This window comes from Gasterosteus aculeatus, chromosome 15 (assembly GCF_964276395.1).
Source record: "Gasterosteus aculeatus chromosome 15, fGasAcu3.hap1.1, whole genome shotgun sequence".
Taxonomy (NCBI): Eukaryota; Metazoa; Chordata; class Actinopteri; order Perciformes; family Gasterosteidae; genus Gasterosteus; species Gasterosteus aculeatus.
The window spans coordinates 14,716,600-14,744,166 of record NC_135703.1 but is presented as its reverse complement, the minus strand read 5'-3'; the positions used below and the strand labels follow the sequence as shown (position 1 = coordinate 14,744,166).

At 49.3% G+C, this 27,567-nt stretch overlaps 1 protein-coding gene across 4 annotated transcripts; it reads right to left on the bottom strand.

Moving 5' to 3' along the window:
• Positions 1 to 56: 56 nt before the first annotated feature.
• Positions 57 to 27,489, bottom strand: rock2a (rho-associated, coiled-coil containing protein kinase 2a). 4 transcript variants are annotated; one of them, XM_078089062.1, is made up of 32 exons: positions 25,482 to 27,489; positions 15,620 to 15,701; positions 15,384 to 15,484; positions 14,997 to 15,134; positions 14,612 to 14,872; positions 14,322 to 14,466; positions 14,066 to 14,204; positions 13,686 to 13,777; positions 13,311 to 13,470; positions 13,173 to 13,227; positions 11,735 to 11,823; positions 11,604 to 11,652; positions 11,169 to 11,304; positions 10,585 to 10,676; positions 10,043 to 10,289; positions 9,031 to 9,137; positions 8,056 to 8,221; positions 7,698 to 7,858; positions 7,350 to 7,534; positions 7,197 to 7,266; positions 6,806 to 6,909; positions 6,497 to 6,683; positions 6,252 to 6,348; positions 6,064 to 6,158; positions 5,755 to 5,946; positions 5,446 to 5,614; positions 4,648 to 4,718; positions 4,482 to 4,570; positions 4,303 to 4,381; positions 3,875 to 4,142; positions 3,567 to 3,780; positions 57 to 1,519 (listed from the first exon to the last, which is right to left on the bottom strand). In XM_078089062.1, exons 1-32 carry the CDS (start codon positions 25,578 to 25,580, stop codon positions 1,516 to 1,518), a joined length of 4,143 nt encoding a protein of 1,380 aa, XP_077945188.1. In that variant the 5' UTR covers positions 25,581 to 27,489; the 3' UTR covers positions 57 to 1,515. The 4 variants fall into 4 exon arrangements, with proteins under 4 accessions (XP_077945188.1, XP_077945189.1, XP_077945190.1 ...); XM_078089063.1 differs by having other exon boundaries at positions 6,252 to 6,345; XM_078089064.1 differs by having other exon boundaries at positions 8,062 to 8,221.
• Positions 27,490 to 27,567: the final 78 nt, after the last annotated feature.

Sequence of the window (27,567 nt, the reverse complement as noted above, 5' to 3'; positions counted from 1 at the left end):
ATATGGTTCTTTTTTTTTCTTTCAACGTAGAAAACAAAAAAATCCCAAACCAAAAGGCACATCCACATCTTTATTGTTGAAGTTATTACTAAAATAGAGCCGATTGGTAGCAAACATGCATTCTGGATGTAAAGCCCTTTAAATACAAAGTGGACAAGGCTGTATAAATAAGTGTGCACTGTATGGCATGTAAAATATATATACTGTGTATATTTATATGTATAAAACATGCTTCTTGGTTAAAGGAGAGCACTCCATACACGCACACACAAACAAACACACAACCCATACATACACGGTTACTCTCCACCTGCTATATAAGCCACGACAATGTGCCCAAACTCATGAGTTTGGTTATTTTTAATACAAAAATATCAGGACAAACACTTTTAGAAAAACTTTCAACGGAATAGTGCTGCTCAGTATTTGGACTCTTATGATGTGATTTCACACCTTCTTGATTTCTGGTTCTTACTGGTTCATTCCTCCTCGTTTGCATTGCAGGGAATGACTACAACACACACACACACACACACAAAAACTACACAGCTAACAGGTGGAGGCGGGTGGGTGACAGCACTTAAGTGTGAGGCCTGAAAAGGCAAACACGTGCAGGTTCACGCGAGAGTAGTTGGTGATGGAGAGGGGGCTCCGGTCAAGTATACTTGGATAAATAGAAGTCATATAATGCCTGCGTGTGGTCTCTGGTGTAAATGTACATTCAAACAACTCAAAAGGATCAGAGAAACATTAACCCCCTTGAATCCAGTAAACACCAACCCCTTACGGACCTCCATCTAATGCCGATCTGATGCCCCAGACGTTGCCTAGAAGGCTTTTTTTTTGTTCTTCCTTAAGTGCCTCGTTTAGGTTTTTTCCTCCTGAAAGCAGAATCGTTGGAAGCTACAATCAATACGTAAAAGAAGAAAAGCCAGTACAGATACTGGATCTGGGATTTGAGTTCAACAGTCTCAGCTGCGTTGGGCCAACATATGTTTAAGTGTAGTGTAGCGTCAATCCCCCCCCCTCCTCTCCCCCTCCATTAAACCCTTCATATATTTCACAATCATTCAAACAATAGTTATTTGGCCACAATAAATCACCCCAAAAAAAAGGTGGTGAGAAAAGGTTTTTCCCCGCTGGGTCCTTCATTCAGACGGTGTTGAGGTAGTGTACCCCCCCCCCCCTTCTTCTTATACAGAAGAGCTCTCTTCTGCTCTGCGGGAGCTCAGCAAGCTTCTCAAGTAGTTCAGCTGGGTGGAAAGATCACCAGGTGACTCGTGAAGCCGTCACCGCTTCGAGTGCCTTGGAAAGAAGTTCAACCCCAAAAAACTTAAATAAAAGGAGGAAACCAGACTTTGTGACTGTCCCGATGCTGGACAGGAAGGGGTCACGAAGAAGCGACGTGGCGTTCAGTGTGCCGATCAGCAGACGGAGCGTTGTGATCTGAGGCGGGCCCACACACCCCCCCCTCCCAGCATCACCGTGGCGACGCAGAGCATCCTCGGGGAGAGGTTAACTGGAGGAGGAGAGAGACAGAACAGATACAGGATTAGCCTTTGGTTTTCAGTCACATGGTCCTGTATGTGCACGCCGGGTCAGCGAAGCCCCTTGGGAGCACAGGAACACAAGCAGGTCCTCGTTTTATGCATCGCTAGTCGACCGGGGTTTCCTCCCCGGTGTCCATGACTGCAGATAAAAGAAATAAAAAGAAATCTTTCAAGTGAATGTTTGTTGTTGTAATACTCAACTCTTCCACAAGAGGCTGATGTGCACCACATGCACATGCCCTGAATTTAATAAAATGTAATACAATTATTCCAGGCTAGTGTTAGTTTTATTTAAACATAAAGTATGGATATATTATGTAAACTTTCTCAAGGGGAAACATGTACGTGGGAAAGTTCATCCTGGAGAACATTTTCCACCTTTACTTTAGGAGCACACATTTCTCTACTTCCTTCATACATCACTTTATTGCACCTTTACTACCAACTAAGATATAGTGAGTGGATCTTAAATACAAAGATGAGATACTTGTCACTCGCACGACTACTTGAGAAAAAAGGTGACATTTGCCACAAAATGAATAATTATAAGTAAAAGTGAATCAGTTTCAACACTTTGCACATGTTCTTTAAAAACACCCAGCAGCATCAACACGACAAGCACATGCAGCACCACTACAACCTGGGACCACCTGGGGGACGTGGTCTGGACATATAGTGCAAAATAACATGGAAGCACACACACACACTCAACAGGGGAAACGGTCTCGGTCGTCACCGCTGCGGGATTCTTCCTGCCTCATGTTGAAGCCGTTTGACCTGCGGGGGCTGAGGCCAGAGAACAAAGGTGTCCCCACGGGGGGACACGCGAAGGAGAACGTCAACAGGAGGACGGGACTACAGAAGGGCAGCTTCTCATCCTCGGCTTTACCCCCAACAACTAAGTTACGGGTGGCCCGTTTTCCCAAAAGGTAGAAGAGAACAAGCACGACTCTCAGAAAAGAAAACCACAGCAAATCGAGACAGCAGACAGCAGCTGTGCCGACGGAGACGGCTGTGGGGACAGCTTTCCTACCGCCACTGAAAGCACCGCACTGCACAGCACACACTGCTACCGCAAGTGGTGCTCAGAAATGAATAGAGGAGCAATCATCATGGATATCATTCAGGGACCAGTGCCAGTCCTGAAGACAAAAGTCCTCTGATCTGAAAGGGGAGATTACTTTTCAAGGCGGGGTTAAAATAAATGCACACCTGGTGTAATAAACGAGACGGCCACGGCTATCACTTTGAGAGGCCGCGGCACTATAAATCCTGAGACATTGGAGACTGGTCAGGAGCTAAGAGCAGACAATTTTCAGCTAATTATTTTTATTTGACAAGTTTGAGATCAAAAGATTGTGAATTACGTAGAAGTACAATAGAGTGGAATGACACTGGTGGCGCTCCGCTAGCACCAATGCAAGGGGGGGTTGATAGCTACAGGACTGCAACTGTTTCGGTGCATCGACCTCAATGCATGTGTGTGTGTGTGTGTGTTGGGTCTCTGAATGCACACAGTGAAACTCTGGTCACTGTGTCCTGCCCACCCACTGCAGCAACAGGCGCATGCGTACAGGCGTGCCACAAGAGCTCTGATTGGCTGATTCTCTTCAGTCCCAATAAAAGTCCTTCCATACAACTAAGAAGTTTGCCGTCTACATCCATTGACCTCAGCTCCTTCATAACAAAAATTTGGGGGACTGGCTTTGGGGCGAGGCCTGAAGTCGACGGTCTTTGTGTGTTGCTAGTTTCTATTTTTGCCTCTTTCTGTTGCCGCGTTTCATACGGTCCGGTTATATCACGCCACTCTAGGAAATCATTATGTCTGGGTGTTGCTATAGTCGGACCCCAGATACCGTCTCAACTCCATCCAGTATGCTGATTGGTTAACAAGCTGATGAAAGCCACAACCTATTCTTTGTCTTCTGCAATGTCCCAACATCTCACACACACACACACACACACACATCTTCTGGATGTCAGTTGCTCACAGACCAGTTTGGTCCGGTTTGCTACCTGCTCTTGCTGATGGGCAGCTGTCGACTGGGTCTCCTCATGGACTGGCTGGGCTGGACCTTCATGGAGGCGCGCGGCGAGGAGCGTGCAAACTGCTCAGGCGGCAGAGGCTTCTTGGGAATCTTCTTGACCAGTCGGCTCACCCACTTCTGCTGCTCCTCCTGCGACACGGCCAGCAGCAGCAGGTTCTTGGCCGAGGAAACGTCGTAGTTCACTGGTGGTGGAAAAGGATTGGGGGAGAGTTACGTTTAGGAGCGAACGATCGCATAGTTTTTTTTCATCCCTCGGGTGCACGTGAAGCTGCCCACCTTTGCAGGGAGCGATGATCTCCTCCTTCTTGTCCATGTGGTCCTTGTGGCACTTGATGTGGCAGCGGCGGCACTCCAGGGCCGGCGGCGGCTTGAACATGTTCCACAGCGGCTTGGTGCAGGCCTCGCAGTTGGTGGGGAAGTGGTAGAGGGTGGGGATGAACTCATGGCCCTTGTGGCAGATGTAGCTGGACTTCTCTCCGATGGGCAGCGGGTCCACGGGGAACTCGGGCTCCTTTTTGCTCTCGCCTTCGTTGGCATAAAGAATCTGGACAGTCGATAAGAGAAGTGGAGAGCATGAGGACCTATTTTTCATTTCTTTATTTGACTCTCGAACAGAAAAGGCATATTGGTTATTTGGAAGTTCAGAAAATGAAGTTTTAAAATTAGAAGTTTCGCTAACAAAACCATGGAAAAGCTCCCGAGACCTGAAATATCCTGGGAATCTCTTTGGCGTCGGCGCGGTACACGTCGGTCTGAGTGACGGGCCTCACGTGGAAGAGTTTGCTGTGTGAAGAGAAATAGTCACGTCAATATCTGCACCTCAGCTCAACAACAAATGCCCCCCACAGTGAATAAACGCTCCGTCTCCAGCTGTTACACTCACTCTATATCAAGCACCATGTAGGGAATGGACTGCTCTTTGTCTTGCTCGTTGTTGTAGAAGAGAACCTTCTTGCTGCTCACCACAACGTACTGCGGTAAAAAGAAGTCATGTTTGAGGGAGTCACGTTGGATTAAGAAATACTCTGCAGCGTTCGCGCTCTCTTTACCTTCCTCTCCCAGCCAAACTTCTTGGTGTTGTTTCTCACGGGAAGAGAGAGCCAGCCCTCCAGCCTCATTTCTGAGCGGGAGAAAGACAGGAAAAGAGCCAGCGGTGAGGAGGCTACACTGAATCTGTAAATGTTTTGTTATATATTTTAATATTGATCTCCCTGCAGACGTAGTGAAACTTTAACAAACACAATACCAACACTGGCTCTGGTACAAGGACGAAGCCACTTATATATTTATTTTGGTGTACAGCGAAAGCTTTTTTTTGGTTCATTCAAAACACTAATCCTCAAATTAGTTACTCCCAGAATACACACAGCAAATTAGGGTGGTGCACGTAATGAGGAAAATTTAGCCGTATGCTGTTAGCGCGCGGCGCCGATGTAAGCGAGACAGGCCGATTAGCATGCGAGTCGGTGGCACTTTGTGAAAGGCCGGAGCGGGAGAACCCGACAGCTGCAACAGCAACAGAGAGCCGTGTTTGAGACGAGGACGGGGAGATGCGGGTGGAATGCTAAACACGCTGACACCCGTCACCTGGTAGAGGAGAAAAACTAAGTGGAGCCCAACACCTCTTCCCCGCTGCTTCCCTCATTATAGCATTAACAGCAGAAATCTGCAATTACATTGGAATAGAGCCCAGTGTGACACACTGCGCCAATTAGAGCCAGACTGAAGCGCGACTAATGAACCCCGGGTATGAACCGCCCCGAGACCTCTGCCTGCCGCTACGCCCCTGCAGGACGTGACATCTCATGTTGTTTGCAGGTGGAGCACGCATCGAGGAGCGCTCTCACCTGTGAACGCGTCGTCAGTGTCAAACTCCGGCCCGCTGCAGACGCTGGCAGAGTCCATGGACTGGACACTGAGCGACTGCAGCAGGTTCCTCAGCTGCTCAATGTCGCTGTCCTTGCTGTCCAGGGCCATCTGCAGCTCAATGCGCATCTGGCTCTCCTCAGACAGTTGCTGCAAGTCAAGGGGCACAGGAGAGACCCGGTCTAGTCAAAGGCTACCGACAACAGAGGAGCAGCCTACAGAAACTCGAGAGGAAAGGGCTTCCCCATTGGCTGTGAGGAAATTCCTCGGGTATAGAAGCTGCTACTGACCGCCTGCATCTCGTTGATCTCCCTCTGGTATTTGATGATGCTGCTGTTGAGCTTTTCCTTCTCAGACCTCAGCTCCAACTGCAGCTTCCTGTTCTCCTTCTCCTTCCGCCGCATGTCCGTGTCGTTGCCCCGGCGACTGCCTCCGCCGCGGAGCTCCTTCCTGTTCATGATCTCCGCCAGCTTGTTGACGGCCTGCGGACAGACGTGAGCGGCACAGACCGTGCTTTAGCCTCCTTTCAGGTTCTGCGTGCATGTGAGCGAGTGAGAAGGAAGCACGTGTCCGGGGAGCTGACCCGACAGCGGACTGACCTGAGTCTTCAGCGTCCTCTCTGACTGCAGCTGCTTCTCAAAGCTCTGCTTCATCTGGCTGATCTGCTGCTCCCAATCCTTTGACTTTTCAGATTCTGCAAAAGACGCACAAAAGCGGTAATTGTCGACCCCGACACTATTTTTGCTTCCAATGACATTTTCAGTAAAATTCCAAACATTTGAATTACCTTCCATCGCTTCCTTCAGTTTGTTGTTCAGCTCCTCCTTCTCATTGGCTAGGTTGGCGACATCACTGGTCAGGGTCCTGTTGGCTTCTTCCAGCTGCTTGGGACAGGAAGTACCGTCATATTCAATACATAATTGGTTATCAGATGGCACCTGCGCAGCCATTTCACACCAGCACCAGCAGCTTTAAACTCGAGGTTCATGATCACAACAGACAGACAGACAGATGAACTGTGACAGGACTCACTGAGCCGATGGTGATGTCTTTCTCAGACAGGTCCTGGCGGTGGCGGGCCATCATCTCCTTCAGCTCCAGCTCCTTCATTATCTTCTCCTTCTCCAGGTCCGAGTACTGCTCCTCGGCGATGGAGCGCGCCAGCTGCTCCGAGTCGGCCTTTGTCAGTGTGATCTCCAGCTGGGCCGCCAATGAATCCCTGGAGCAAAAAAGTATGTGTCATTGGGAGATGTGAATCAACGTTCGTATTCCGTCTATGGTTTTCGTCTGCTGTATCCTGTGGTTACTAAAGTGGATTAAAGAGAAGAGACTTCAAAGCACCTCTCCTCCTGTAACTCCTGCAGAGACTGTTGTGCGTCTTTGTGCAGTTTGTTCTTCTCCTCGCACTCCTCCTTTAGTTCACGGACCTGGGTCTTGTACAGCGTCTGGAAAACACGGTGAAATGCGCATCATAACACAGGAAGTACTCGCAGTGCATTCACAATACAGCTGTGGTACAAAGGAACAAATAACTAGCCTTCTACGTAAAATCGTGGATTTTAAGTAGAAGACGGATTATTCCACTTACACACGGACCAAGTGAAACAACCAATCAGCTATTCAATACACACAACCACTTGCAATACCTACTGGAACAAAAAGGAGCGCTGATGGCACTCTGCAGCCCACGGGCTCTCCTCACACACGCACACGTGTAAACAAACACACTCACAGAGAAGTACTGCTCGGCTTCCAACTGGTCCTGTAGCTCCTTCATCTGCCCGTCCGTGTCCTGTCTCTCTCTGCAGTCAGAAAAACAGAAACAATCTATGAGCCTGCTGGTGTCGCGATATGACCGGAGGGTTGAAACCAGATGCGCACTGACTTGCGCAGCTCTTGGTTCTGCTTCTCCAGGCTGCGCTTGATGTCGAGCAGGTGGTTCGCCTCCTGCTTGAGCTGCTTCTCGGAGGTCCGCAGAGAGTTGAGCTGCTGGTTCTGGGCTTTCAGGTCGTTCTGCGTCAGGCTGCGCTTTTGGGTCTCCTGCTCGATCTTCAGCGTCAGGTTCTTCACCTGGGACAGAGAGGACAACGCAGAGCGGGCTGGTGTGTGCGTGACCTTGAGACGTTTCAGTGTGGACCGTCGCCCGTCCACAGCTCACAGTGGACACACACAGTTACACGGGACGGGAGATTCATATCTAAGCAACGGCGCAGAAGGTTAAACCCTCCCTCACCTCTTCGGTCAGTCGGTCCTTGTGTCTGCGCAGCTCGTCTAGTTTCTGCAGAGCCTGTTTGTAGTCGCAATCCATCATGCTGCTGTGCTTCTCCAGATCCAGGATCCGGTTCTCCAGCCTGAGTTTGGCCGCCCGCTCCTCCGCCAGCTTCTGATCCATCTCTGCATAGGAGTTGTATGGTACAGATTTACACGTGAATTAGTCGTGGCCTGCGTGAAGCGGCGCTAGTTGAAAATGTTGTGGCTCCTCCCTCCCAATCACCATCAAATGTGTATGATGGCACAAACTATGATAAGCAGAAAGTTAACAAGGAGGTGTGAGAGTTCCACAATTCCCAAAAAAAGAGAGAAATTGGCACCTTTACCCTTCATGGACTCCGACTTGGCGCCCTCAATGGTTACTTTGATCTTGCTCTTGTCTGCCAGCAGCGCCCTGGTGGCCCTGTGAGAGGCCTCCTCCTGCTCCAGCTCCTGCTGCACCACCTTCAGCTTGTAGGTTAGATCAATCTCCTTGTTGCTCTTCTCCTGCAGAGAAAAAACGAGGCCGGGCCGAGCTCAGAAGAGGAGCACTGGACTAAAAGGTCGGGCTCAGATCTTGGGTTGAATGTCTGAGCGTATGCCGATGTGGGAAGTGACGCCGCCGTCTGTGCTCTCTTCAAAGACTCTTACCTTCAAAGACTTTTTAGTAATAACTCACACAACCCTTACAAAGAAAGAAACCATGGATTTGGCATGTAATGAAATGACTAAACGCATTAAAAGTACTGGTTGATTATAGTGCCTCACTTACAACCCGCCCAAATAGTCCAGGAGCAATGTTCTTCACTAAAGCCCTTTAAGCTTTAGGATCAATATGCCCTTTGAATCATTTAGTCAACGAATGGACCTCAGCAGCTGATCCGCGTAAGTGCAAGATTCTATTAAGCTATTAAGTAAGATTACAATTCTATTAAGCCCAGCCGTGTAATCAGCAGCTTGTTTGCAATTGTCAGTGGTAGAATACTCTCTAAAGAATACGGCTTTTAAACCAGCCTTTTTAAAGAGCCTGGACCAGCCTCTTAAATAGGTTTATGTAGTATCAATCGGCCCTGTTTTGTGATGCTCCCACTGCAGGAAACCACAGCTATGCTGAATGTTTTATGGCGGTACTGAAGGTATCAAAGTTTTCTGAAAATGAATCCAATATCTCCTGTGCGTTTTAGTTGGGAGTTCAAGACGTCTAAATGAACCATGAGGTATTCATAGTAGATTAGATGCAAGAGAGCATCCCAAAGTACTAAAATACCAATGATGGATTTACAAACCAATGAAGAAAAAGCCTAATCCTGCTTTACCTTCTCCAGATCAGTGTGTTTTTCTTGAAGTTGTCTCTTCTCGGTCTCGGTTTTGGACAGAGTCTGTCTCTGCTGGCGGGCCTCGTCCTCCAGGCTGGAGATGCGTCCTGCGAGACGAACCCAAGAGTCCGATGAGAGGCAGCTTTCAAAAAGGAAGTCAAAAATAGATCCAGACATACACCTAATATGCTCCAAACTCGAGCCGGTGATCAGTGGCCGGCACCGAGCAGCAGTGAGTGTGTTGCTTTATAACCAGCCATGTGCCACTGTTTGTTCTCACACACACACACACACACACACACACACACACACACACACACACACACACACACACACACACACACACACACACACACACACACACACACACACACACACACACACACACACACAGGCCTGATTATTCAAAGCAAACAGCTCCAGGGCAATATTTTGATTGTGAACATTTACATTACACTCTTCCAATAGCCCGGAGACGGCGCTTCACTGCGGTTTCTGTTACAGAAACATCTGGTACGATGACCAACGTGCAGTTTGGCCAAAGCCAAAATGAAAGTCCACTCTGGCGTTGACAGGTTGAAAAACACAGCAGGCCCCTGAGCATGTTTCAACTATGACCTCTGCTCAATTAAAGAATCGGACAAGAGGCTTCATGTTAGTTTGAGCAGCCATAGAGTACCTCTCTAATCAGACAAGGTTACGACATCAGCCTTGATGTTAGATCACCCCCGTCAATGCAGCTGCAGTGGAGGGACTGGCTGTAGCTTTAATCAAGGGCAGACAACAGCTAGTATTACGCTTTTTGACTCTATACCCCGGTCAGGCCAGCAGGCTTAAGCCCTTTATCTGGAAATCTCAGATGTGTTTGTTCCGGTTTGGAATCAAGGCCGCTGTGGCTTTGCAGAGCGTCTCCAAAACACACTTGTTTGGACCGAACTCGTCACCACACGCACAAAGACAGCAACGCCGATCGAAGATACAAAAGCGCGCGTGTGTGTGTGCATGTGGCTACCCATTAGGTCACTGATGGTCTCGGAGCCCTGGCTGTGCTCCCTCCTCTCCGCCTCCAGCGCGGCCTGCAGACTAATGCATTCCTTCTCCAGGCTCAACTTGCTGCGCTCCAGCAGGCAGCTTTTGTCCTGCAGCTCGCGCACGTTGGCCTCCAGCTGCTGCAGCTGCTTGCTGCTCTCCGTCTGGGTTTTACGGAGCCTCGTCGCCGCCTCCGCCTCGGCCCGCAGCAACGTGTTGGCTTCCTCCAGCTGGATGGGGAAGGTTAGTCGGAAACGGTTGGACGAGGGAATGCAGCGTGTTTGTTTGAGTCGACAGTTATGGTGTGTTTACTGTTCCAAGTCAAATCCCCGATCAACTACTTTATTTTGGAACACCCAGGGGCTGTTGGCGAAGGCCATGATATCCCTCTCTTCCCAGAATAAAGCAGAGTCCGAGCGCTTGATCATCTCGAACTTGCTCAGCACTTTCATGGCGTAAACCTTCTGAGAGGCTTTGTGCCGGACCTGAAAGGAGTCAAACCCTGACAACTAGTTGATAGAGTACCTGTTTCTGCAGGTGGATGTTCTTCTCGTTGGAAATGTGGGAATTCTGGTTCCTCTTCTTCATGTCATCAAGCTGGTCTCGAAGGCTGCTCACTGCATCACAGACATGAAGACACAATTATTCCGGTGAATCACCTCTGCGCCATTATAATACTCAAATAGCAATATTTGTTAACATTGATTGGTTGAAGTATTATGATTATCAGAGTAGTATTGCGAGAGTTATGAGGCAAATTGTGCAATATCCACAAAACTAGTTTTAAGTTCATTGGCGCATGGACTTGCTTTCTATTTGACCAGGTGATGGCAGCAATGTCCTCATTAGATCAGCAAACTTCCATCAAACTCTTCTACTTAAAATTAAAGCCCTCGCTATTCATTTGGTAAAAAGGCATCTTTTGTTGGGTCATTACATATTAACTGCAATCTTTTAACTATATTGGGATGCCATTTGACAGCTCTAAATGATGCATCAAACTTGCTGCCATGTCTCATGACAATGTCATCATGCAACGAGGTGATTGATCCTTGGCGGCTCATCCGCTCATTAAGCAACGGCGAGTGTCAACGTGCGCCTAGCGTCACCTTCGCTCTCCAGGCAGCGCTTCCTGTCGGCCTCGCCCTCGGCCTTGCGGCTGCTCTCCAGGCTCTTGTGCTGCAGAAGGGCCTTCTCTCTCTCCAGCTGCCTCAGCGCCGCCTCCAGTTTCTTCCTGCCGCTCACCTAAAATCAATCGTGGAAACACTTTGGTCAACGTGTCTCACGCCAACTGGCTTTATAGGAGGCGGCTCGACGGGATCCGATGGGCCTTTTTGATGCAGGTTCTTTAAGCGTTTGAGGTGACGAGTATAAAAGCTTAGTCGGACTTTTAGAGTTTCAGCTCCAAAAAGAGAAACTGGGCCAATCTGCTGTTGAGTCTCTGCACCAGCAAATACCAAAAGTGGGCTGCAGCCCAAAATATCCAAGTGAGCTCCGGACTCTGACAGGTGCCTTCACTCTGGGTGCAGGGGGGCGTAGCTCACCTCTTCCTCGAGCTCTTTGGAGATTTTGTCCAGGCGGCTGGTGGCAGCTCTACAACAAAGAAAAAAGAAACGTCTGTGCGGGCTCACAGGGCGACGCTCGCTGCCACGTGAAGGACAGCTGTGAAACGGACCTGTGTTTGCTCTCCAGATCGCCTTTGACCTGCTTCTCGTTATTCAGCTGAACCTCCAGGTGACGCAGTTTCTTCTGCAGCGCCGCCGACTGTGGAGAGAAAACAAAGCGCCGGTCACACGCGCTGTTTGCGACCTTTAGCCCGGGGTTCGACAGCCAGAGGAACGCGTGCACCTTTCAACCCTGCAGTGACTTTACAATCCTGACCGCATGCTGTAAACTGACACAGTGTGGGCTTGTCAGGTGAATAGTATTGAACGAGCCAGTAACAACACAGAACGATCATTCGATTGAGGTGTTCACCGGAAGAAACGGGACACGCGGCTTTTAGCTCCGTTTGCCTGCGCTGTGTTGACTGGGTGGTCATCGTTTGGTTATTAGAGTCACGTTAAGAGAAACTCCGGACTTCAAAGACAAAATGAGCTGGAAGATGTGCTGAAGCGCTCGGTACGGTTGAGGAGAAGACCGCCATTGGGACGTAATCCTCGGTGTGCTTATTGCATAGATGAAGATGACAGCTCTTCAAAACACAAAGCATCTGGTTTGCTTCGTGGTTTTTATTAGTTATTCAACGCTTTATAAAATAGGAAAGAGAGCAGGAGGCGAAAGAAAATCTTCCATAACCGTGATGTCAGTTTCAAATATATACACGTACAGATCTCTATTTGTGGAGTTTATAGTTCATATAGACACCATCTGGGTCACTAGCAACATTCCCACAGACGACACAAGACAACAGCCGCGGGTTTTCATATCAGACGACGTTTCTGAAGCACAATTCCACCGTCTGCTCACAGATTAATCTGTGGATGCATTATGGTTATTATGGGCGGCACCGCGATACCATGCAGCTTCATTCTGGTACAGTGGGAGGAAGTGGAGACCTGCCGTCCATCTAAATAATCTGCCCGTAACACGTATGAAGTCTTATTCATACGTGTTCTGTTGTAGCTTTCATAGCAGCTTTTCACCCACACACGGAGAGTAAGCTCTTTGAAACTTCTCAAGAGGAAAGGTGTCTCGATGTTACAGAGGAAAAACTGCAACACTCACCATCTTGCACTCTCATAGTTGTTCTGCAGAGATTATAATTTATATTCTTTTGCAACACAAAACCTGGGGCTTTGTCATCTTCCTCCGAAATTGATTGACAAGGCTGCTCAAATAGTACTGATGCCAATGAAAGATTAGCTTAAAGCTCAGCCACTTACACCAAAAGCTGCTTATGTGTTTGTGTGTGGCTAAGAGCACTGAAACTAACAATGCTCAAGTACATCGTGGAGAATCCCGTCCCTGAGTCATGTCCCTGGTAATCCTGAAAGTCTTGAAGCGCTAATGAAGGTGGATTGATCACAATGTCAGCAGGTCTGTGTGGTCGTGTAAAACAGACGCCAGCTCACTGATTTCCAGCCGCAGCGCGTGGAAGCGTAAGAACCCACCTCGCCTTTGGAATCGTCGTGGGTCACCAGGACGTTGTTGGAAGCATTCAATAACCTGATCGGGGGGAAAACATGAGTGAGCACAGATACCTCCTGAAATGATAAGACATGGCCGCAGGAAAACTGATTCTGACTCACTGGTCTTCTTTGAAGTAAGTGAAGCCAACAAAGGGGAGCTGGTTTCCGACGAAGGCCTTAGGTTTGGGGAACGTCTCCACGTCGCCTTTGTCATCTTCAATCTCGTCGAAGTTACTGGTGTCTATGTCACTGCTCAGCTCCGGGACCACGGGGGCCACCGCTGAGGAAGGAGAGCCAGAGGGAGAAGGAGGCAGGGAGATGGAAAGGGAAACGGCAGGTGTGAATGGCCGGAAAAAAGGAAGCACTACGTAAACAAAACGTGCCGTTTCAGCATCTACAAGTGTCTGGCTGCTGTTCTAGAGGAAGCCTGTTTTAAAAGGGTTTGAGTTTCACTAGCTCAGCCGAGGCTGCTTGGGGAACCGTGGGGATACTGACTGTCTCTGATGGTGTCGAAAGTCCACAGGTCGTTCTTGAAGAAAGGGTGACGCTTGATTTCCTCCACGCCGTTTCTGCCCAATCGCACCTCCCTCAAAACAAAGAGAGCGAAGCAGTGACTAAATGTTCCCTTTGTCCTCAGTTCAACGGTATCAGCGGATCCATATTCTTCTCGCGGAGTCATTAGACGCCAGAGCTAAACATACGGACATCGATTGGAGCTGAAGAAGTGAAAGTGGTCACATGGAAGATATTTAGGGTTACAAATTGACTCCACCAAGTGAGATCAACACAGACCACAGACGGTGACCCGATCCCATTACACTTTGCAACTAGATTCAACAATATCGAAATACATTGAGGAGTGACTCTCTGGATACCTGTCGGTCAGGAAGGCACAGATGATATTCTTGGCATCTTTGGAGATCTCCACGTCGTCGGGGAAGTTAAGGGAGTTCTTGTGGTCCATGATCTTGCTGTAGGTTCCCACCAGAGAGTCGGCGTAGAACGGCGTGTCACCTAACGGTAAAAATCCAGTAGGTTAGCGATATAAAAAACAACCTGGTGTAAGATGTCCCCTCCCCTTGCTCCACCCCTGTTTTAAAGAATCAATAAGGGGACTAGATGCTCACTGACCAACAAGCATCTCGAAGATGAACACCCCTACGGACCACCAGTCACACTCTCTCCCATAATACCCGTCTCCTCCCTGGGACTTCAGGACCTCCGGAGAGATGTAGTCCGGGGTCCCCACAGCCGTGTCACAGTGCACCATGCCGGTCTGCAACGCAAATTCACCAATCAGTTCCCTTCAAAACGCCTGTACGCTTTATGGAATAGAGTCTCTGGTTCGCCATGGATCCGAATGCAGACATGGAGACCGGTCAGCCGTCTCCTGGAGCCGCTGATGGTCTGTTGGAGCTCACCGAGTTCATCTTCATGCACGTGCCAAAGTCGGCCAGCTTGAGGTGCCCGAGTCTGTCCAGCAGCATGTTGTCGGGCTTCACGTCCCGATGGATGAAGCCCATGGAGTGGATGGCGTCCAGGGCCATCACCACCTCCGCCGTGTAGAACTTGGCCCACTTCTCCGGCACGTCGTAGGTGCTGGTGAGGTTGACCAGGTCGCCTCCCGGCATGTACTCCATCACCATGTAGAGGTAGTGCTCGTCTTGGAAGGCACAGCACAACTGAGTGGACCCAAACGCACAAAGCTCTCGTTAGGAACCGTCTTTAGACATTGAGGATCAAACTGTGGGAAGAGAGAGGGGGAGAAAATCAGAAGCTCGGCAGTAGATTCAAAAAGGCTCATACCTGCACCACCCAGGGGCTGTTGGCAAAGGCCATGATATCCCTCTCTTCCCAGAAGAAAGCAGAGTCCGAGCGCTTGATCATCTCGAACTTGCTCAGCACCTTCATGGCGTAAACCTTCTGAGAGGCTTTGTGCCGGACCTGAATGGTGGCAAGACCAGAGTTAATCAGAGGTGGAAAAAAGTGCCCAAACGGTGGACTGCAGGGTTTTATAGAAATGCAAACCACAGTACAACAAACCCCGGACAGCCTTTTGAAGTCAAGTACTCTTGACATCGACTCGAGGGCTTTCACTATAAAACAGCTCCGTGACCTTTCCGTGTAGAGATCCACAGCAGGGGTCTCAATCCCTCCACAGTGACCGCTTTAAATGTGGAAAGCAATACTCACTAATTGCACTTCACCAAAAGCCCCTCGACCGATGACTTTGACTCTGTCGAAGTCTTCCGATTTCATCTGGAGGTCTCGAGTCTGTTTGATGACCGCCTCATCTGCGTACGAAGAGAAGAACAGAATCCCGATCACGATGTTGGGAATCAACCAAGAGAACAAACTCCATCTTTGAAAGGTGGCAAATGTCGCCCAGCTCCCCCCCTCTCTCTCATTCTCAAACAATAACGACTCACATCTGATGAGGAAGGTTTCGATGTTCTTGTTCTTGCGCAGTGCGGGGTAGTCCAAGTCCAAGACCAGGGCGTTGATGGAGTCCTGCGTGGAAAGAGGCAAACAATCAAGGCGCTGATGTCAGAAGGCCTCGGTTCTGACGCGCTCTCTGCGTAGACGAGTGTGGGTGGAAGGAAGCTGACGCCACAGTGCAAGTCACAGCGATTAAAACATGACAGATTCTCAAATAACAAGAAGTGTCGTCTATGTTCCTCAGCAATGGGATTGTGCAAAAAAAGAGAAAAAAAGAAATCACAGCTTATGTGTCAAAATATGAACTGTTAAGATTATAATCATGCAGCCGAATACCAAACAATACGTGACTGGGATTTTTGAGCGCACTGAGCAATGGATAAAAATGTGTCATTCCTTAAGTTCATAGTCACATTTTACTGACTACAATGCTGTAATGTACTCTTTTATAGTACATATATATACATACATACATTCCAGAACATTAAGAAAATGGTATTCATAAAAACATGGGGGTGAACGTACCAGTCCTACCCAATGAAGGCAGAAGAGCAGGACCGACTGAATGCATCTCAGAAGCTTATTTTTGGTGTGTTTTCTAACCGCTTGGCTCCAGCGTTTCATTCGACAGTGATCGACTTGACGGACTGGATACATATACAGCAGCTACAGGCTGAGGGAAACGGCTTCGACTGAAGGCTTTTCCCCCCCCAGAGACATAAAGAGGCGGGATGACTCATTTTTCAACCTACTTGATTCTGTCCTCTTCTGACAGCTGAGGATCACACGCTGTTTGCTGTGAACAAACTGTCGCTGTAGAGAGACGATCCGACCGCCACAGCGTGTGGTCACCGCACTCACCGCACTCACCGCACCAGTTCCCATTGGTCATTTCCACACATTTCTGCGTGAACACAAGTGACTGTCTCGCACAGGTCATGACCAGCTTTAACGGGACAGCTAACGGCAAACAATATTTTGTTACAAAGAACTGTTAATTTAATGTAAACGCTTCAGTTTATGCAATCTATCCACTTTTAGAAGTAAGACACTACTTTAAAAGGGAAACTGTATCAACTAAAAGCATCCGATCCAGGCTTTCCCAACGTTTGCTCTCAATCCACCTTGATTAATGCAACCCAAAATAATACTATGGCCCCCTGAAACAGAGTCAATAATATGAATTAACTTTAAAAAAAAAAAATTCTTAAATGATTCTGTGGATAGAGCGAAAACACCTTGTGGAAGCTGTCAGGGAACCATGAAAACATGAGAAGATAAATAAAAAGGAAAATCAACGTCGTTAGATTTGATTTATTTGACCAACTCAGTTAAAAGGAAGCATGTAATATATATCCAATTTCTTTTTAGACACCATTCAACAAACCGTACAAGTACTGACGTATCTGCGAGGTGAGGCTGGGAGCTGGACTGAACCACTGCGGCAGCACGTCGGGTCAACTGAACACATGCGCCCTGCTTGTACAATGGCTCCTTCCGTAAGGGGCACAGTTTGACCCGGGGCAACGCGAGGAAACCGCCAAACAAGACAGGCCGAAGCGGACCTCTAATGGTTACAGTGTGTTACAATGAGGAAGTCGTCCATCAACTCCCGTCAGCTACGCATTCCTGGGCGCTCAACGAGGAGCCGTTTGGACCCGACGCCAGAGCCGAGGACCTCGCTCAGAAGGTCTAACTGGACCCCCCCCCCCACCATTGTTCTCCCACCATCACAGTGCTGAGAGAGGAGGGCACAATCTCACTCTCCGTTTTATCATCTCAATGTTCACTTCCCCATTAAAAGGACTGACCTCACACAAAAGCTACTATTTAAGGGGGAAAAAAACAACAACAACCCGGGCGCGTGCACGAGGATCTTCCTTCAGCAATACAGGAAACGATCCAACCCCCCCCCGGCAGACAATTTCACTGTGTCATGAAGCCAGTCCCTGTGTGCAAGTCATTTCCTCTGACGCTGCTCTGCCTCCCCAAATCTATCGTTTACACATGCGTGGCAGCATGTAAGTGTGTGAGTGTGTGCGTGCAAAACTTCCAGTGCATTGTGTGCGTTGCATTACTTTCAAATTACTTCCCTAAAAGACATCTGCAACAGGGCGCAGATGAGACGCGCTCCGTTTGTTGACACCCGCTCACTGGTGAGTCACACCGGGAGGCCCGTGACGTCGTCGTGCCTCACTGGGGTCACTTCGCAGTGGCAACCCAAAACACCGGAGCTACAAGTCCGGCTACAAGTGTCACGTTTCGTAGTGAGATCTCCTGCATGGCGCCTCGCTACGTCCACACAACCGGTCCCCGTGCCTCCAGCAGCAATGACAGAACCACCACACGTAAAGCCTTGGGCCTCCAGTAACCAGTAATCAGTCTGCTTCAAGAGTCAAGTCGGTTTGTGCTTGATAAATGAATGGATGTGGATCTATTCATCCACGGTTTTGGTAAAAGGCTTATGGAGCATACGACTGGATAAATGAGACCCGCAGCAGTTGGAGAGTCTGTGAACGGATGAAAACCGCCGGGTTAGTTTTCTTCAAGAATTCAATTGGACAAGGTGAGCAATGGATGTACATTGGTCACCTTGTTGGTGAGGTATTCCTTGAATGTATCACACTTTATTGGAGTAAAAATGTGGTTTCCTAATGACTGCAGCTTTTTATTGTTTGCCTTCAGTGACCTTTTGCCTCATGTTTACATCTTTTTGGTGACTTTTGCCCGGATGCACAGAGCTTGTACGGCAGGAAACAGCAGTTTCCATGAAATGACACCGTAATGTAACTATCAGGCAGTGGGCAGTGCATGGTGTGCATTTAGCTACAGTTAGCTCCTTCTGGAGTCTCCTAGCAACAATAAAATAAATATGCTCTTTGTGATCGAGGCCTGAGGCCCATCTACAGTAGTTAAATAATGAATAATTGACAATTGATAATTATCTGACGGGTAGAGAGGATTTCTCCGCTGCTCAAACCACGACAGGATTCCCGTTGAGTCCTCTCCGCAGTGACGCATGGCCAGAGGTCGGAGCCCAACGCGTCGAGGACGGGTACCACGGGAACCCGTGAAAGCAGAGAGGCAGGTAGAGGAAGTTTACGCTCTGGACACAAAGTGTCGGAAGCAGAAACGCTGCACTCCAGAGAGGACAGGCGCTGTGGGTCCACCAGGGCCATCACCATCTAGAAGCTGGAGCCCCTCGCGGCATTTTATTCCCTTCTCCGTCGGCCCACTAAACAAGTGCAATCAAGTACGAAGGAAGGAGAAACAAATAAATAAGCGTTGCCCCGGTGACGGCGAGCCGTTGGCTCCGCTGTGAGGTAGTGAAACGATGTGAGTGCAGCTTGTCTTTCCATCTCCTTTCTTTGGAAAGCAAAGTGCACGAGCGGATCGGCGGCTGCGAGGCCCGTTTGCAGCTTATGAACTGCTTGAAAATGGGCTTTATTTAACCACATTAGCAGATATATGTTGCAGAGACCCGGTCAGTCACGCATAATGAGGGGGGTTCGTGGGCTACTCGGCTGAAGCGTCTTTCTATAGATATGAAATAGCTGACAAGTGCGCGGGGCATTGTGACGCCGACATATCTGACCTATCTGGCGCTGCTCCAGACAATCACAGGTCCCGCCCTCCTCGTCCACCGCCACGTTGGACAAGGGATCAGAACAATTATGCAGCGTGACGTCCGGTGCGAGCGCGACGTGTGCGCTCAACGCACAGCCGAATAGGAAGCCTTATCAGCACGAGTCGTTTCGGATCTATTCGACAGCACTTCAGCCGTTTATCTTTCTAAGGGGTTATAGCTGGTCGCTTAGCAACTCCTGCAAAATACAGAGTGTTGAAATCAGTGGCGACTAGGGAGCAGCAGCGGGCCGGAGCTATTTAAAGCCCATTCTAGTCTTTTCACATTTGGATTTAGTGTTGCTGTTGACATTACGGAGCACCCCCCCCCCTACCTGTTGCTTCCACTCTTTAATCACTCTATAAAACGGCCACGTGGATCCACCAGGCAGGAATGTGGTGATGTTAACCTGAAAGGAGCTCAAAGAACACAGAGAGGACACCCCGATCACTCCGACCGCTCAAGGCCTCCCTCTCAGACACTCGTCCCCGGGCATGAGGGAGGGAGGGGGACTGAACACCGCTTTGGGCTTTAAAAGGATCGGGCACAGAGAGTTAATGTTTGATTGAATTCCAGTCGTTTTAAAAATAGTTTGGCGGGGATAAACGGCGGGCCGGGCGGAGCGTTGGGGGCCCGTAAACCCTCTGAGCAAAGACACGGCGGCTGGGATCCCCGCTGGGGCCGTCGCAAATAGCACAGCCAACGTCTCTGTGGGGAATAACGTGAGCATTTCTTACTCTCATTTGACAGATTTCCACCCCGGGCTCCTGTGGCCCGAGCGCGTTTGGCACCCGGCGTTACCTGAGGAATGCGGCCGAGAAAGGAAAGGAGCGAAGGGAAGACTGCATGTAAATAAGGGGTTGTCCTTGAACTCGGCTTTCTGAATGCTAGTAATGTTCCACAAGAGAAAACATGATTAAAAAAAGGGATGAGGAAGATTTTGTAACAGCAAGGCAGCTGTATGGTTGATCACACACACAACCTAAGATTTGGGTCGTATTGGGTCCCAGGAAGGCAATATAAATAAATATTAGAATTACCCTGTTTTTTTTCTCCATTTTGGCTTAAACTTGAACACGGCCTCCGATGAAGGGTCACAGATAAAAGAGGCATCCCGGAGGCATCCATCCAGCATCTCCATCAATCACATCAACTAGCAAAAGCTGTCAGTAAACAGCTCCAGGAGCAGCCAATCTTATTGACAGTCCAAACTGTAATTTAAGAGTAAAAAGGGAAAACATTTCCAACTAGGATGCAGGAACCAACTTTGTAGTGTTGGCTCAAACCAACGGCCAGCTTCAACACTGGACAAAAGAGACACACACACACACACACACACACACACAACCCATGGCTGGTTCTGTAACGTGTGTGAGAGATTGTTCCGCCGTTGCTGCTGCATGCACACAGGGTTCCTATCGAGTGAACATGGAAAGAAAGAAATGTGTCCACAGGAACCAAAAGCCTGGTGCGTGTGTGTGTGTGTGTGTGTGTGTGTCAGGTGGTGCTCCAGCAGCGGGTTGTGGTGCAGATGGATGTGTTATGTGTCGTGCGTGGGAGACTCCCGTTCTCTTCTCTGCTAACTCAGACACCCTCGATCGAATCTAAATATACACAGAGATGCAGGTGTCAAACCCAGTGCGGCTCACACAACGTGCACGGGGGGCGTGTGGGGGGGGGGAATGTGTGTGTTCGGTGTCCTTTGTGATCCATCAAAGGTCAAATCTTCCATCAGTATCTGAAATGCCTGTTGTATCCGTTTGTGTTACACGCCCCCCCCCCCCCCCCCCCCCCCCCGATCATCCCATCCACGGCCCTTGTGTCTAGACGACGAGATCCGCCAGATTAAGACGAAGCTCGTGGTGTATACGTTTCCTTTCACGTGAGAGCCATGCAGCGGGGGGGGAGGACACCTCGGGACGTCCCGTTGCAGCTTTGCTCTGTGGTCCAAACGTCTGATTATGACACGGGATGAGACTCAGCGCAGTTCACCCAAAGGTGCATCACACAACCAGATGGATGCCGTGGTCAGAGCGGTAATAATAATAATAATAATCATAATTGTAGTTTAAGCATAATCATAATATTTTGGACGATCCTGAATAACCTTTCAATTGTGGAGGTTAAGTTCTCCCTCATTTTTGGCATTCCTTCTCACATCCCTGCGAGGTGGATCTTGGCTCGACTCACAGCTTGTTCCATTCGTCCGAGGTATTATATAATGTGCCGCCAAGTAGGTGTATATTTATCTTTGTGTGCTTTAGACTCCTGCTCGGCTTGGTAGTAACGTTTGACGCAGGCTGGGTGGGCATTCCTTTCAGCTTTGCAAAACTTCAAGACGCAAGATTTATCATGAATATATTGCTTTGGTATTTTGACATAAAGTACTTGCAGTACGGCCCTTGTTCAGTGGTAGGGGACAAGAAATGTCTGTGCAGATGGGTAGAAGATGCTTACATGGGGAATTTGTACGATATTCCAAATGAATCAATAAACAATGCAGCACATAGGCGTCAGCTGGAAGAGCGGAACACTCCCTCACGTTTGCTTTCTGCGGGTCTTTTTTTTTGGGTTGGGCAGCTTCTGAACTCGGTTCTCTACCCTGCTGGGAACGCGTCCCACCACACCGCCCCCCCCTCGAGACTTCTCTGCTGACTGCTAACAAGGAGGCACCTTGTGTACTGTCAGTCACAATGGGAATGTTTTTCCCCTGCCAAGAAGGTTAGACTTGATTGCGCTCCGTCTCCATTGAAGTCTGTGAAACCCTGATAAGTGCATTTTAATTCACTAATTACGAATACTTCAATAAACATGTTGCCGTTTCATGGGGCACACAACTATTTTCAAGTCTCATCGTCCCAGTGAGGGAACCAGGCAAGCAGAGGAGCAGCCACTCATGTGGCTGAATGAGATTTTATTTACCGAGCAGACATGACACACAAAGCTTCATCACGAAACTCTCTTGTTAGCAAAGTGTATTTCCCAAAACGTCAAACTAGCCCTTTGCGGTCAGCGGTGAAATGATGTTGTGCGGAGACGCATTAAGGCAGCGGAGCAGGAGAACTATCTATGTGATCAGGGGAAACCCTGACGAAGCGACATAGTTGTGACCACTAAGGAGGACCGGACGATACACAGCTGAAGTCAAGTGTGACATTTTAAGAGCGCCGAGGACGGAAGACGCCGGGGTCTTCTCCAACGGAGTGGAGCGAAAACCAAAAAAAGACTCTCTCTCCAGAGGAGGTTCGGAGCAGAGAGACTGGCTTGTTTTGCAGAGAGAGGGAGAGGGAAAAAAAAAGAAAAAGACAGAAAAAATTGGCTGGGGCCACCGTCCCCAGTGCCTTATAAGGCAGCGTTTCTATCCTGCTAGCACATCGAGGGACTGCTGCAAGCCAGCTGCACTACGGAGACGGAGCGGACGCTCTCAGGCTAGAGACCGTCCATCAGGACACACGGGGGTTATCCCCACCTCCCCACGAGAGCTGCACTAGAAGCTAAGCCCCATCGTGGTGTGGGGGGGCATGGTGGGTTAGAAGAAGATTGGTAAACATTCGGTGGGAAATGAGCAGACAGCGTCCGGGGAGCGGCGTGAGTAAACGCGGCTACAAGCCCAACGAGTGCGTCAACGCCAAGAGTCACGGCCATCTGATGCCGTTTAAAGATCACACTGAAACGAGACGCCACCCCCCCACCGCCCCCCCAAAAACAAACAAAAGTGACGTGATCTGGAAGACATCAGGCCGGACCCTTAGCTATAAGCATCCCATATCACTGCCGGCATGAGGCTCGAGCGCCGGGTTATCTGGCAGCGCCGGGTCTGCAGCTGCATCGAGAGGCTCTGGAGCTACAGTTAAAATACCTGCAGTGTGTTTAACAAGCCCAGAGGGGGGTGGGGGGGGGGGGGGGGGGGGCAAAGGAAAATAGTAGATAAGGCTGGAAGAGTGAAAGGGGGAGGGGGGGAAGTGCAGTCGTTCAGAAGGGGACTTTGAGCCCACATGGTGCTGCAGACTTATTTACCCAGTGAGGTCATTTCCTTCAGGTCGGCAGAGAAAAAAAAAAAAAGGAAAAAGAGGCGACTCGTGTGACTCGCAATGGAGCGTGTGCGTTGAATGTCCTCTCCTTTCAGCGCCCTCCACCATCACTCCCCGGCCCTGCCGCTTGGCAGCCAAGTCCAGCCCCAGTCAGCAGTAGCCTGCTGCCAAATAATGATCACAGCGGTTTGCACAGGGAGGGGGGCACTTCAGGCAGCGCTCGATTTAACGCTGATAGAGGCCGTAAAACGGTGCTTGACAGCATATATGACCACGGCGGGTGCAGCAGCGCCTCCTGGAAGCAGGCGAGCAGCGAGTGACACGCAGGACACTAAAGTCCAGAGTCCCGGCTTATGACGGGCCGGACTCATTTACGGGAATGTCGGCGCCTTTGCTCGACAGATGCTGCGGATTCCTCGCTGTCAGCTTTCCATGTCCTTTACTGCTCCCCGCCGAGCCCTAAGCTAAACACACCTCGCCTGGAGCGGGCCGACGAACACAAACGCTGCGTTAATAACGGCCCAGCTTCTTCTATAAAAGCAGCTTTGTGTTTTTCTCCTTGTTGCTAAGCCACGCTAGCAAAGGGATGTGCCATTCCTTTTTTACCAAATGATCAAGTCTGTTATTCCACCTGCAAATAAAAGACGCAAAGAACTACGTTTCTGAGCCTTGGTGTTTGCGTGTGCTTGTGTGCGTCAGCTTGGAGCAGCAGAACTTCTTGATCCATGTGACAGCTAAAAGTGTGGATCCCTGCATCCTTTTCTCTAGCTCTCCCTCTCCCTCCTACGCATTCCCACTCAATTTTAGTCTCCATGCAATCGACGCCTCCGTCACTTCGGGCTCGTGTGCAGCAAGTAAACACAGACGGCCTTCATGCATGTATTCCGCCGCCTTGACAGAAGAGGGATCGGACCAGGATTGCCTTAAGTAGAGTTGGAGTAAGTAAGGGGGGGGGGGGGGGGTAGATGGGGCCCATTGAAAGGTGATGCTTTTTAAGGTAGACCCCGACAGTGTGTTTCCCCCTCTGTCAAGTCCAGTTAAGGGGCCCAGAAATCCAGATGCCTTCACTGAAATCGGATGCAACTTAACAGCTAAAGGAGTCCCTGCAAACGCACCACCCGCTATTGTGCAGCGGACACACACACACACACACACACACAGGTCCGGGCATTAAAAACCTCCCCCCTTAAAGCCCATTTCATGATATATACGCTGGCGTAAGCACACTAATTTTGCCTCTGTCTAATGCTTGCTTCCTCACCGGGCCCAGTTCAGAATTAAAAGTTAAGTCTCTCCTCTGCTGTGTATCTTTTGGCAAAACGAGGCAACTTTTATCAAATAATACAACTTAATTCCCCAAAATGAAAGATCAGAGCGCTTGTTTTTGGAAAAAGGGAAGAGCAACCATTGCGTGAGTATGTGGGGGACTTGTGCCGGGGGTCAGATCATCTCAGAAGAGGACATTTCCAATACGGATACCCCACAGCACGTGCAGTATACAATAACAATGGGGAATCAATTCTACAAATTCTACAATTCCAGGAGTTTCTTGACAACTGCAAATAGTGTCGGAAATGCGCTGGGCCACCACCCAGAAAAGCATGTGTGAGCAGGAGAGGAATACATTTCAGTGGAATCGCTATGATTCACAACAGGTTATCCGAATGGATTTCAGCAATACGTGTGCTCTAATGGGACATCTAGAGACGGGACATCGGGTACATTTACTCCCGAGAGCTGGGTGCACTGCATCCTTCTAATCAGCCATCATTGGGGACGGACCAGAACACCGTCCACTGGGACCAATCCTGGTCTGGTGGGGCCGGCTGTAACCCAGTAGCTGAGTATTAGCCTGGAAACAGTCTCCATAAAAGACACCAAGTGGGCTGCACTGGTTAATCCTAATCTGTAGACAGGCTTCACAGAGCCCCCAAAGCGGGTCGTCTGCACTCAGCCTTAACTAATAAACAGGCCTATTTAATTTAATGCCAAGGTGTCGGATTTCACGAGAGAACTCAAATTGTGTCGTTTCTTACGGAGAATAAAAGTGGGCACGCAGCATCACGGCGTGAATGATGTAACAGTAGCAGGTCCCAGCTCGGGAGTTAACGGGGAGCAAAACAACCAAACCGAGAGGCGTCACGTGCACGGCGCCGCGTCACCCAGGTGTGCGCGGACGTTTCCCACCCCACTTACCAGCAAACTCTCCAGGTTTATGGCACATCGGGGGTCTCTGATCATGTCCTCCAGCTTCTTCAGCCGGGCTTCCATCCTCCTCTCCGCGCCGAGCGACATGGCTGCACAGTCGGTGTTTACAGCAAAAAAAAGTTCAGTCAAACCTGACGGGCTTTTTTTTTTTGGTTCTTTCTTGTTCTCCAAAAACTTCTGCGTGAGTTCACACGCGAACGCGCTTAGTTCGTGGCTAACGGGCGCGGGCCTGGCCCTCGCGGGGCCGCCTCGGGGCTCTCAGCCCACCCGGCGGGCTTCCAGCGGGCTCGGTGTGCGCGACGAGGAGAGAAGCGGTTCCCGAAAGCGGAGGCTCCCCGCGTCCCGGAGACGAGCTGGCCGCGCGCAGGAGCGGGGCCCTTGGGATCGATGTGGCCCGTTGGATCGATGTGGGATCGATGTAGCCCTTCGGCTAATCGTTACACTCCAGTTAACCGCCTCCCGCTCACTCAGACATGCATTTTTTCCCCAACTCGCCGATAAAAGTTCCAGCGTTCCAGCCGCAGGCAGCAGGGCGTTTTCCTCGCCCCTCTCCTCCCCTTCCCTCGAGCTGGGCTCTTTTTTTGTTTTTTTTTGGGGGGGGGGGGTTTGGAAATTATTCGGGACTCGCTGTTTCGGAGTGAATTCCGCTTCGTTTTCACCCCATTCAGCAGTGTGTGGAGGCCGCTGAGCTTGAGTTCCTCCTCAGCGCTGCCACAGGTCATCCGACCGGGCGACCATGTCCGTCCTCGCGCGCCGACTCTTCAACGGGCAGACGCGCTCTTCCTGCACTTCTGTTCGCATGTTTGTGTCCTGCTGCGTCTCGTGCTCGTTACATGGGCGCGCGCGCACGCACGCACACACACACACACACACACACACGCAGCAATACGTATTTTGAGAAGGAGAGAACAAGTCCTCCAGAGGCTCGCAGCTACACACCGACACTCACTACTGGCTGAGTGCGGAGTCGCTCTCCTCCCCCCGACGGCCACGCGCCGAGGACTCCGCTACCCAGAAGCCACCTCGGCTTCTCTCTCTCTCATTCATTTCAGTGTATTACGTTGTGGCCTTAGAATTTTGACAAAGGACTCTTTTTTTTAAGTTTGTAGATCATCCTCAGGCCCCCGGTTAGTTTTTTTAGTTCGATCAAAATTAACTTTAATCTCAGTTACGGATAGACGGATAGATATAAATATAGAGAGACATAGATGTACAGTATACACACACACACACATTCTTCCGTTGTATAGACCAGAGCCGTTCTTTGGTGTAAGAGCTCTGTCATCATGACGTGCTTGCATTCCTACAGCAACAACTGTTTTGCAACTGTTTTTGTCAATGTGACTCGACTTTGCAGCTATTTCCATTTTCCAATGCACAACTGGAATGTGTACTCACTATATCTCGGGGGTGGGGGATCACCAAACAGGAAGTGATGCATTTGACATTTTCTTTATATAGTTATTTTGCACTAGGAGCACTAAAGCGCAGTGGTAGAAGCAGGCAAACACACAAGCGCTCCATTCAGAGACTCCAAGGTTTGTTTCAGGTTATGTTCGGGAAATGTGGTGTTAAACAACAAAACACCATATTGAAACACCTTGTGGAGCATTGTTCAATGATGACTATTTTTCCAAACATAACATGGTACTGAGCTATTCCAATGCAGGCAGGTCGTCTTTCATCTGATTCTACAGGCAAAGATAAAATTGTGACGTAAGTGGGCTTCTGTAAGTGAGAGCAAGGGTCTATATACATATATACGCATATATATGTATACATATACTGTATATGTGACCAACAATGTTGTGATCCTGTGATCAGCTGTACCACTTTGACAGTTGCATACACTGCAGATTTGGATGGCCTGGTTTGATTCCTGTTTTAGGAATTGGCGGTGAGAAGTTTTATTCAGTACAAGAATAGTCACAAATTATTTCGGGTTCTTTTACAAACGCAAAATACAAATATCAAAAGTTGCATCAACTCAATACAGTTTCATAAAAAATAAAACAACACTGTCGGCTTTGTTTTTCTCCACCATTAAGCCGTTTCACTGGAAGCATTTAATTGT

Excerpts from the sequence above, each read along its gene's own strand:
- rock2a (XM_078089062.1), bottom strand. The coding sequence starts at position 25,580 with ATGTCGCTCGGCGCGGAGAGGAGGATGGAAGCCCGGCTGAAGAAGCTG. Across the intron at positions 15,702-25,481 it reads TAAACCTGGAGAGTTTGCTG|GACTCCATCAACGCCCTGGT; the intron begins GTAAGTGGGGTG and ends CTTTCCACGCAG. Across the intron at positions 15,135-15,383 it reads CTTTTGGTGAAGTGCAATTA|GTCCGGCACAAAGCCTCTCA; the intron begins GTGAGTATTGCT and ends GCCACCATTCAG.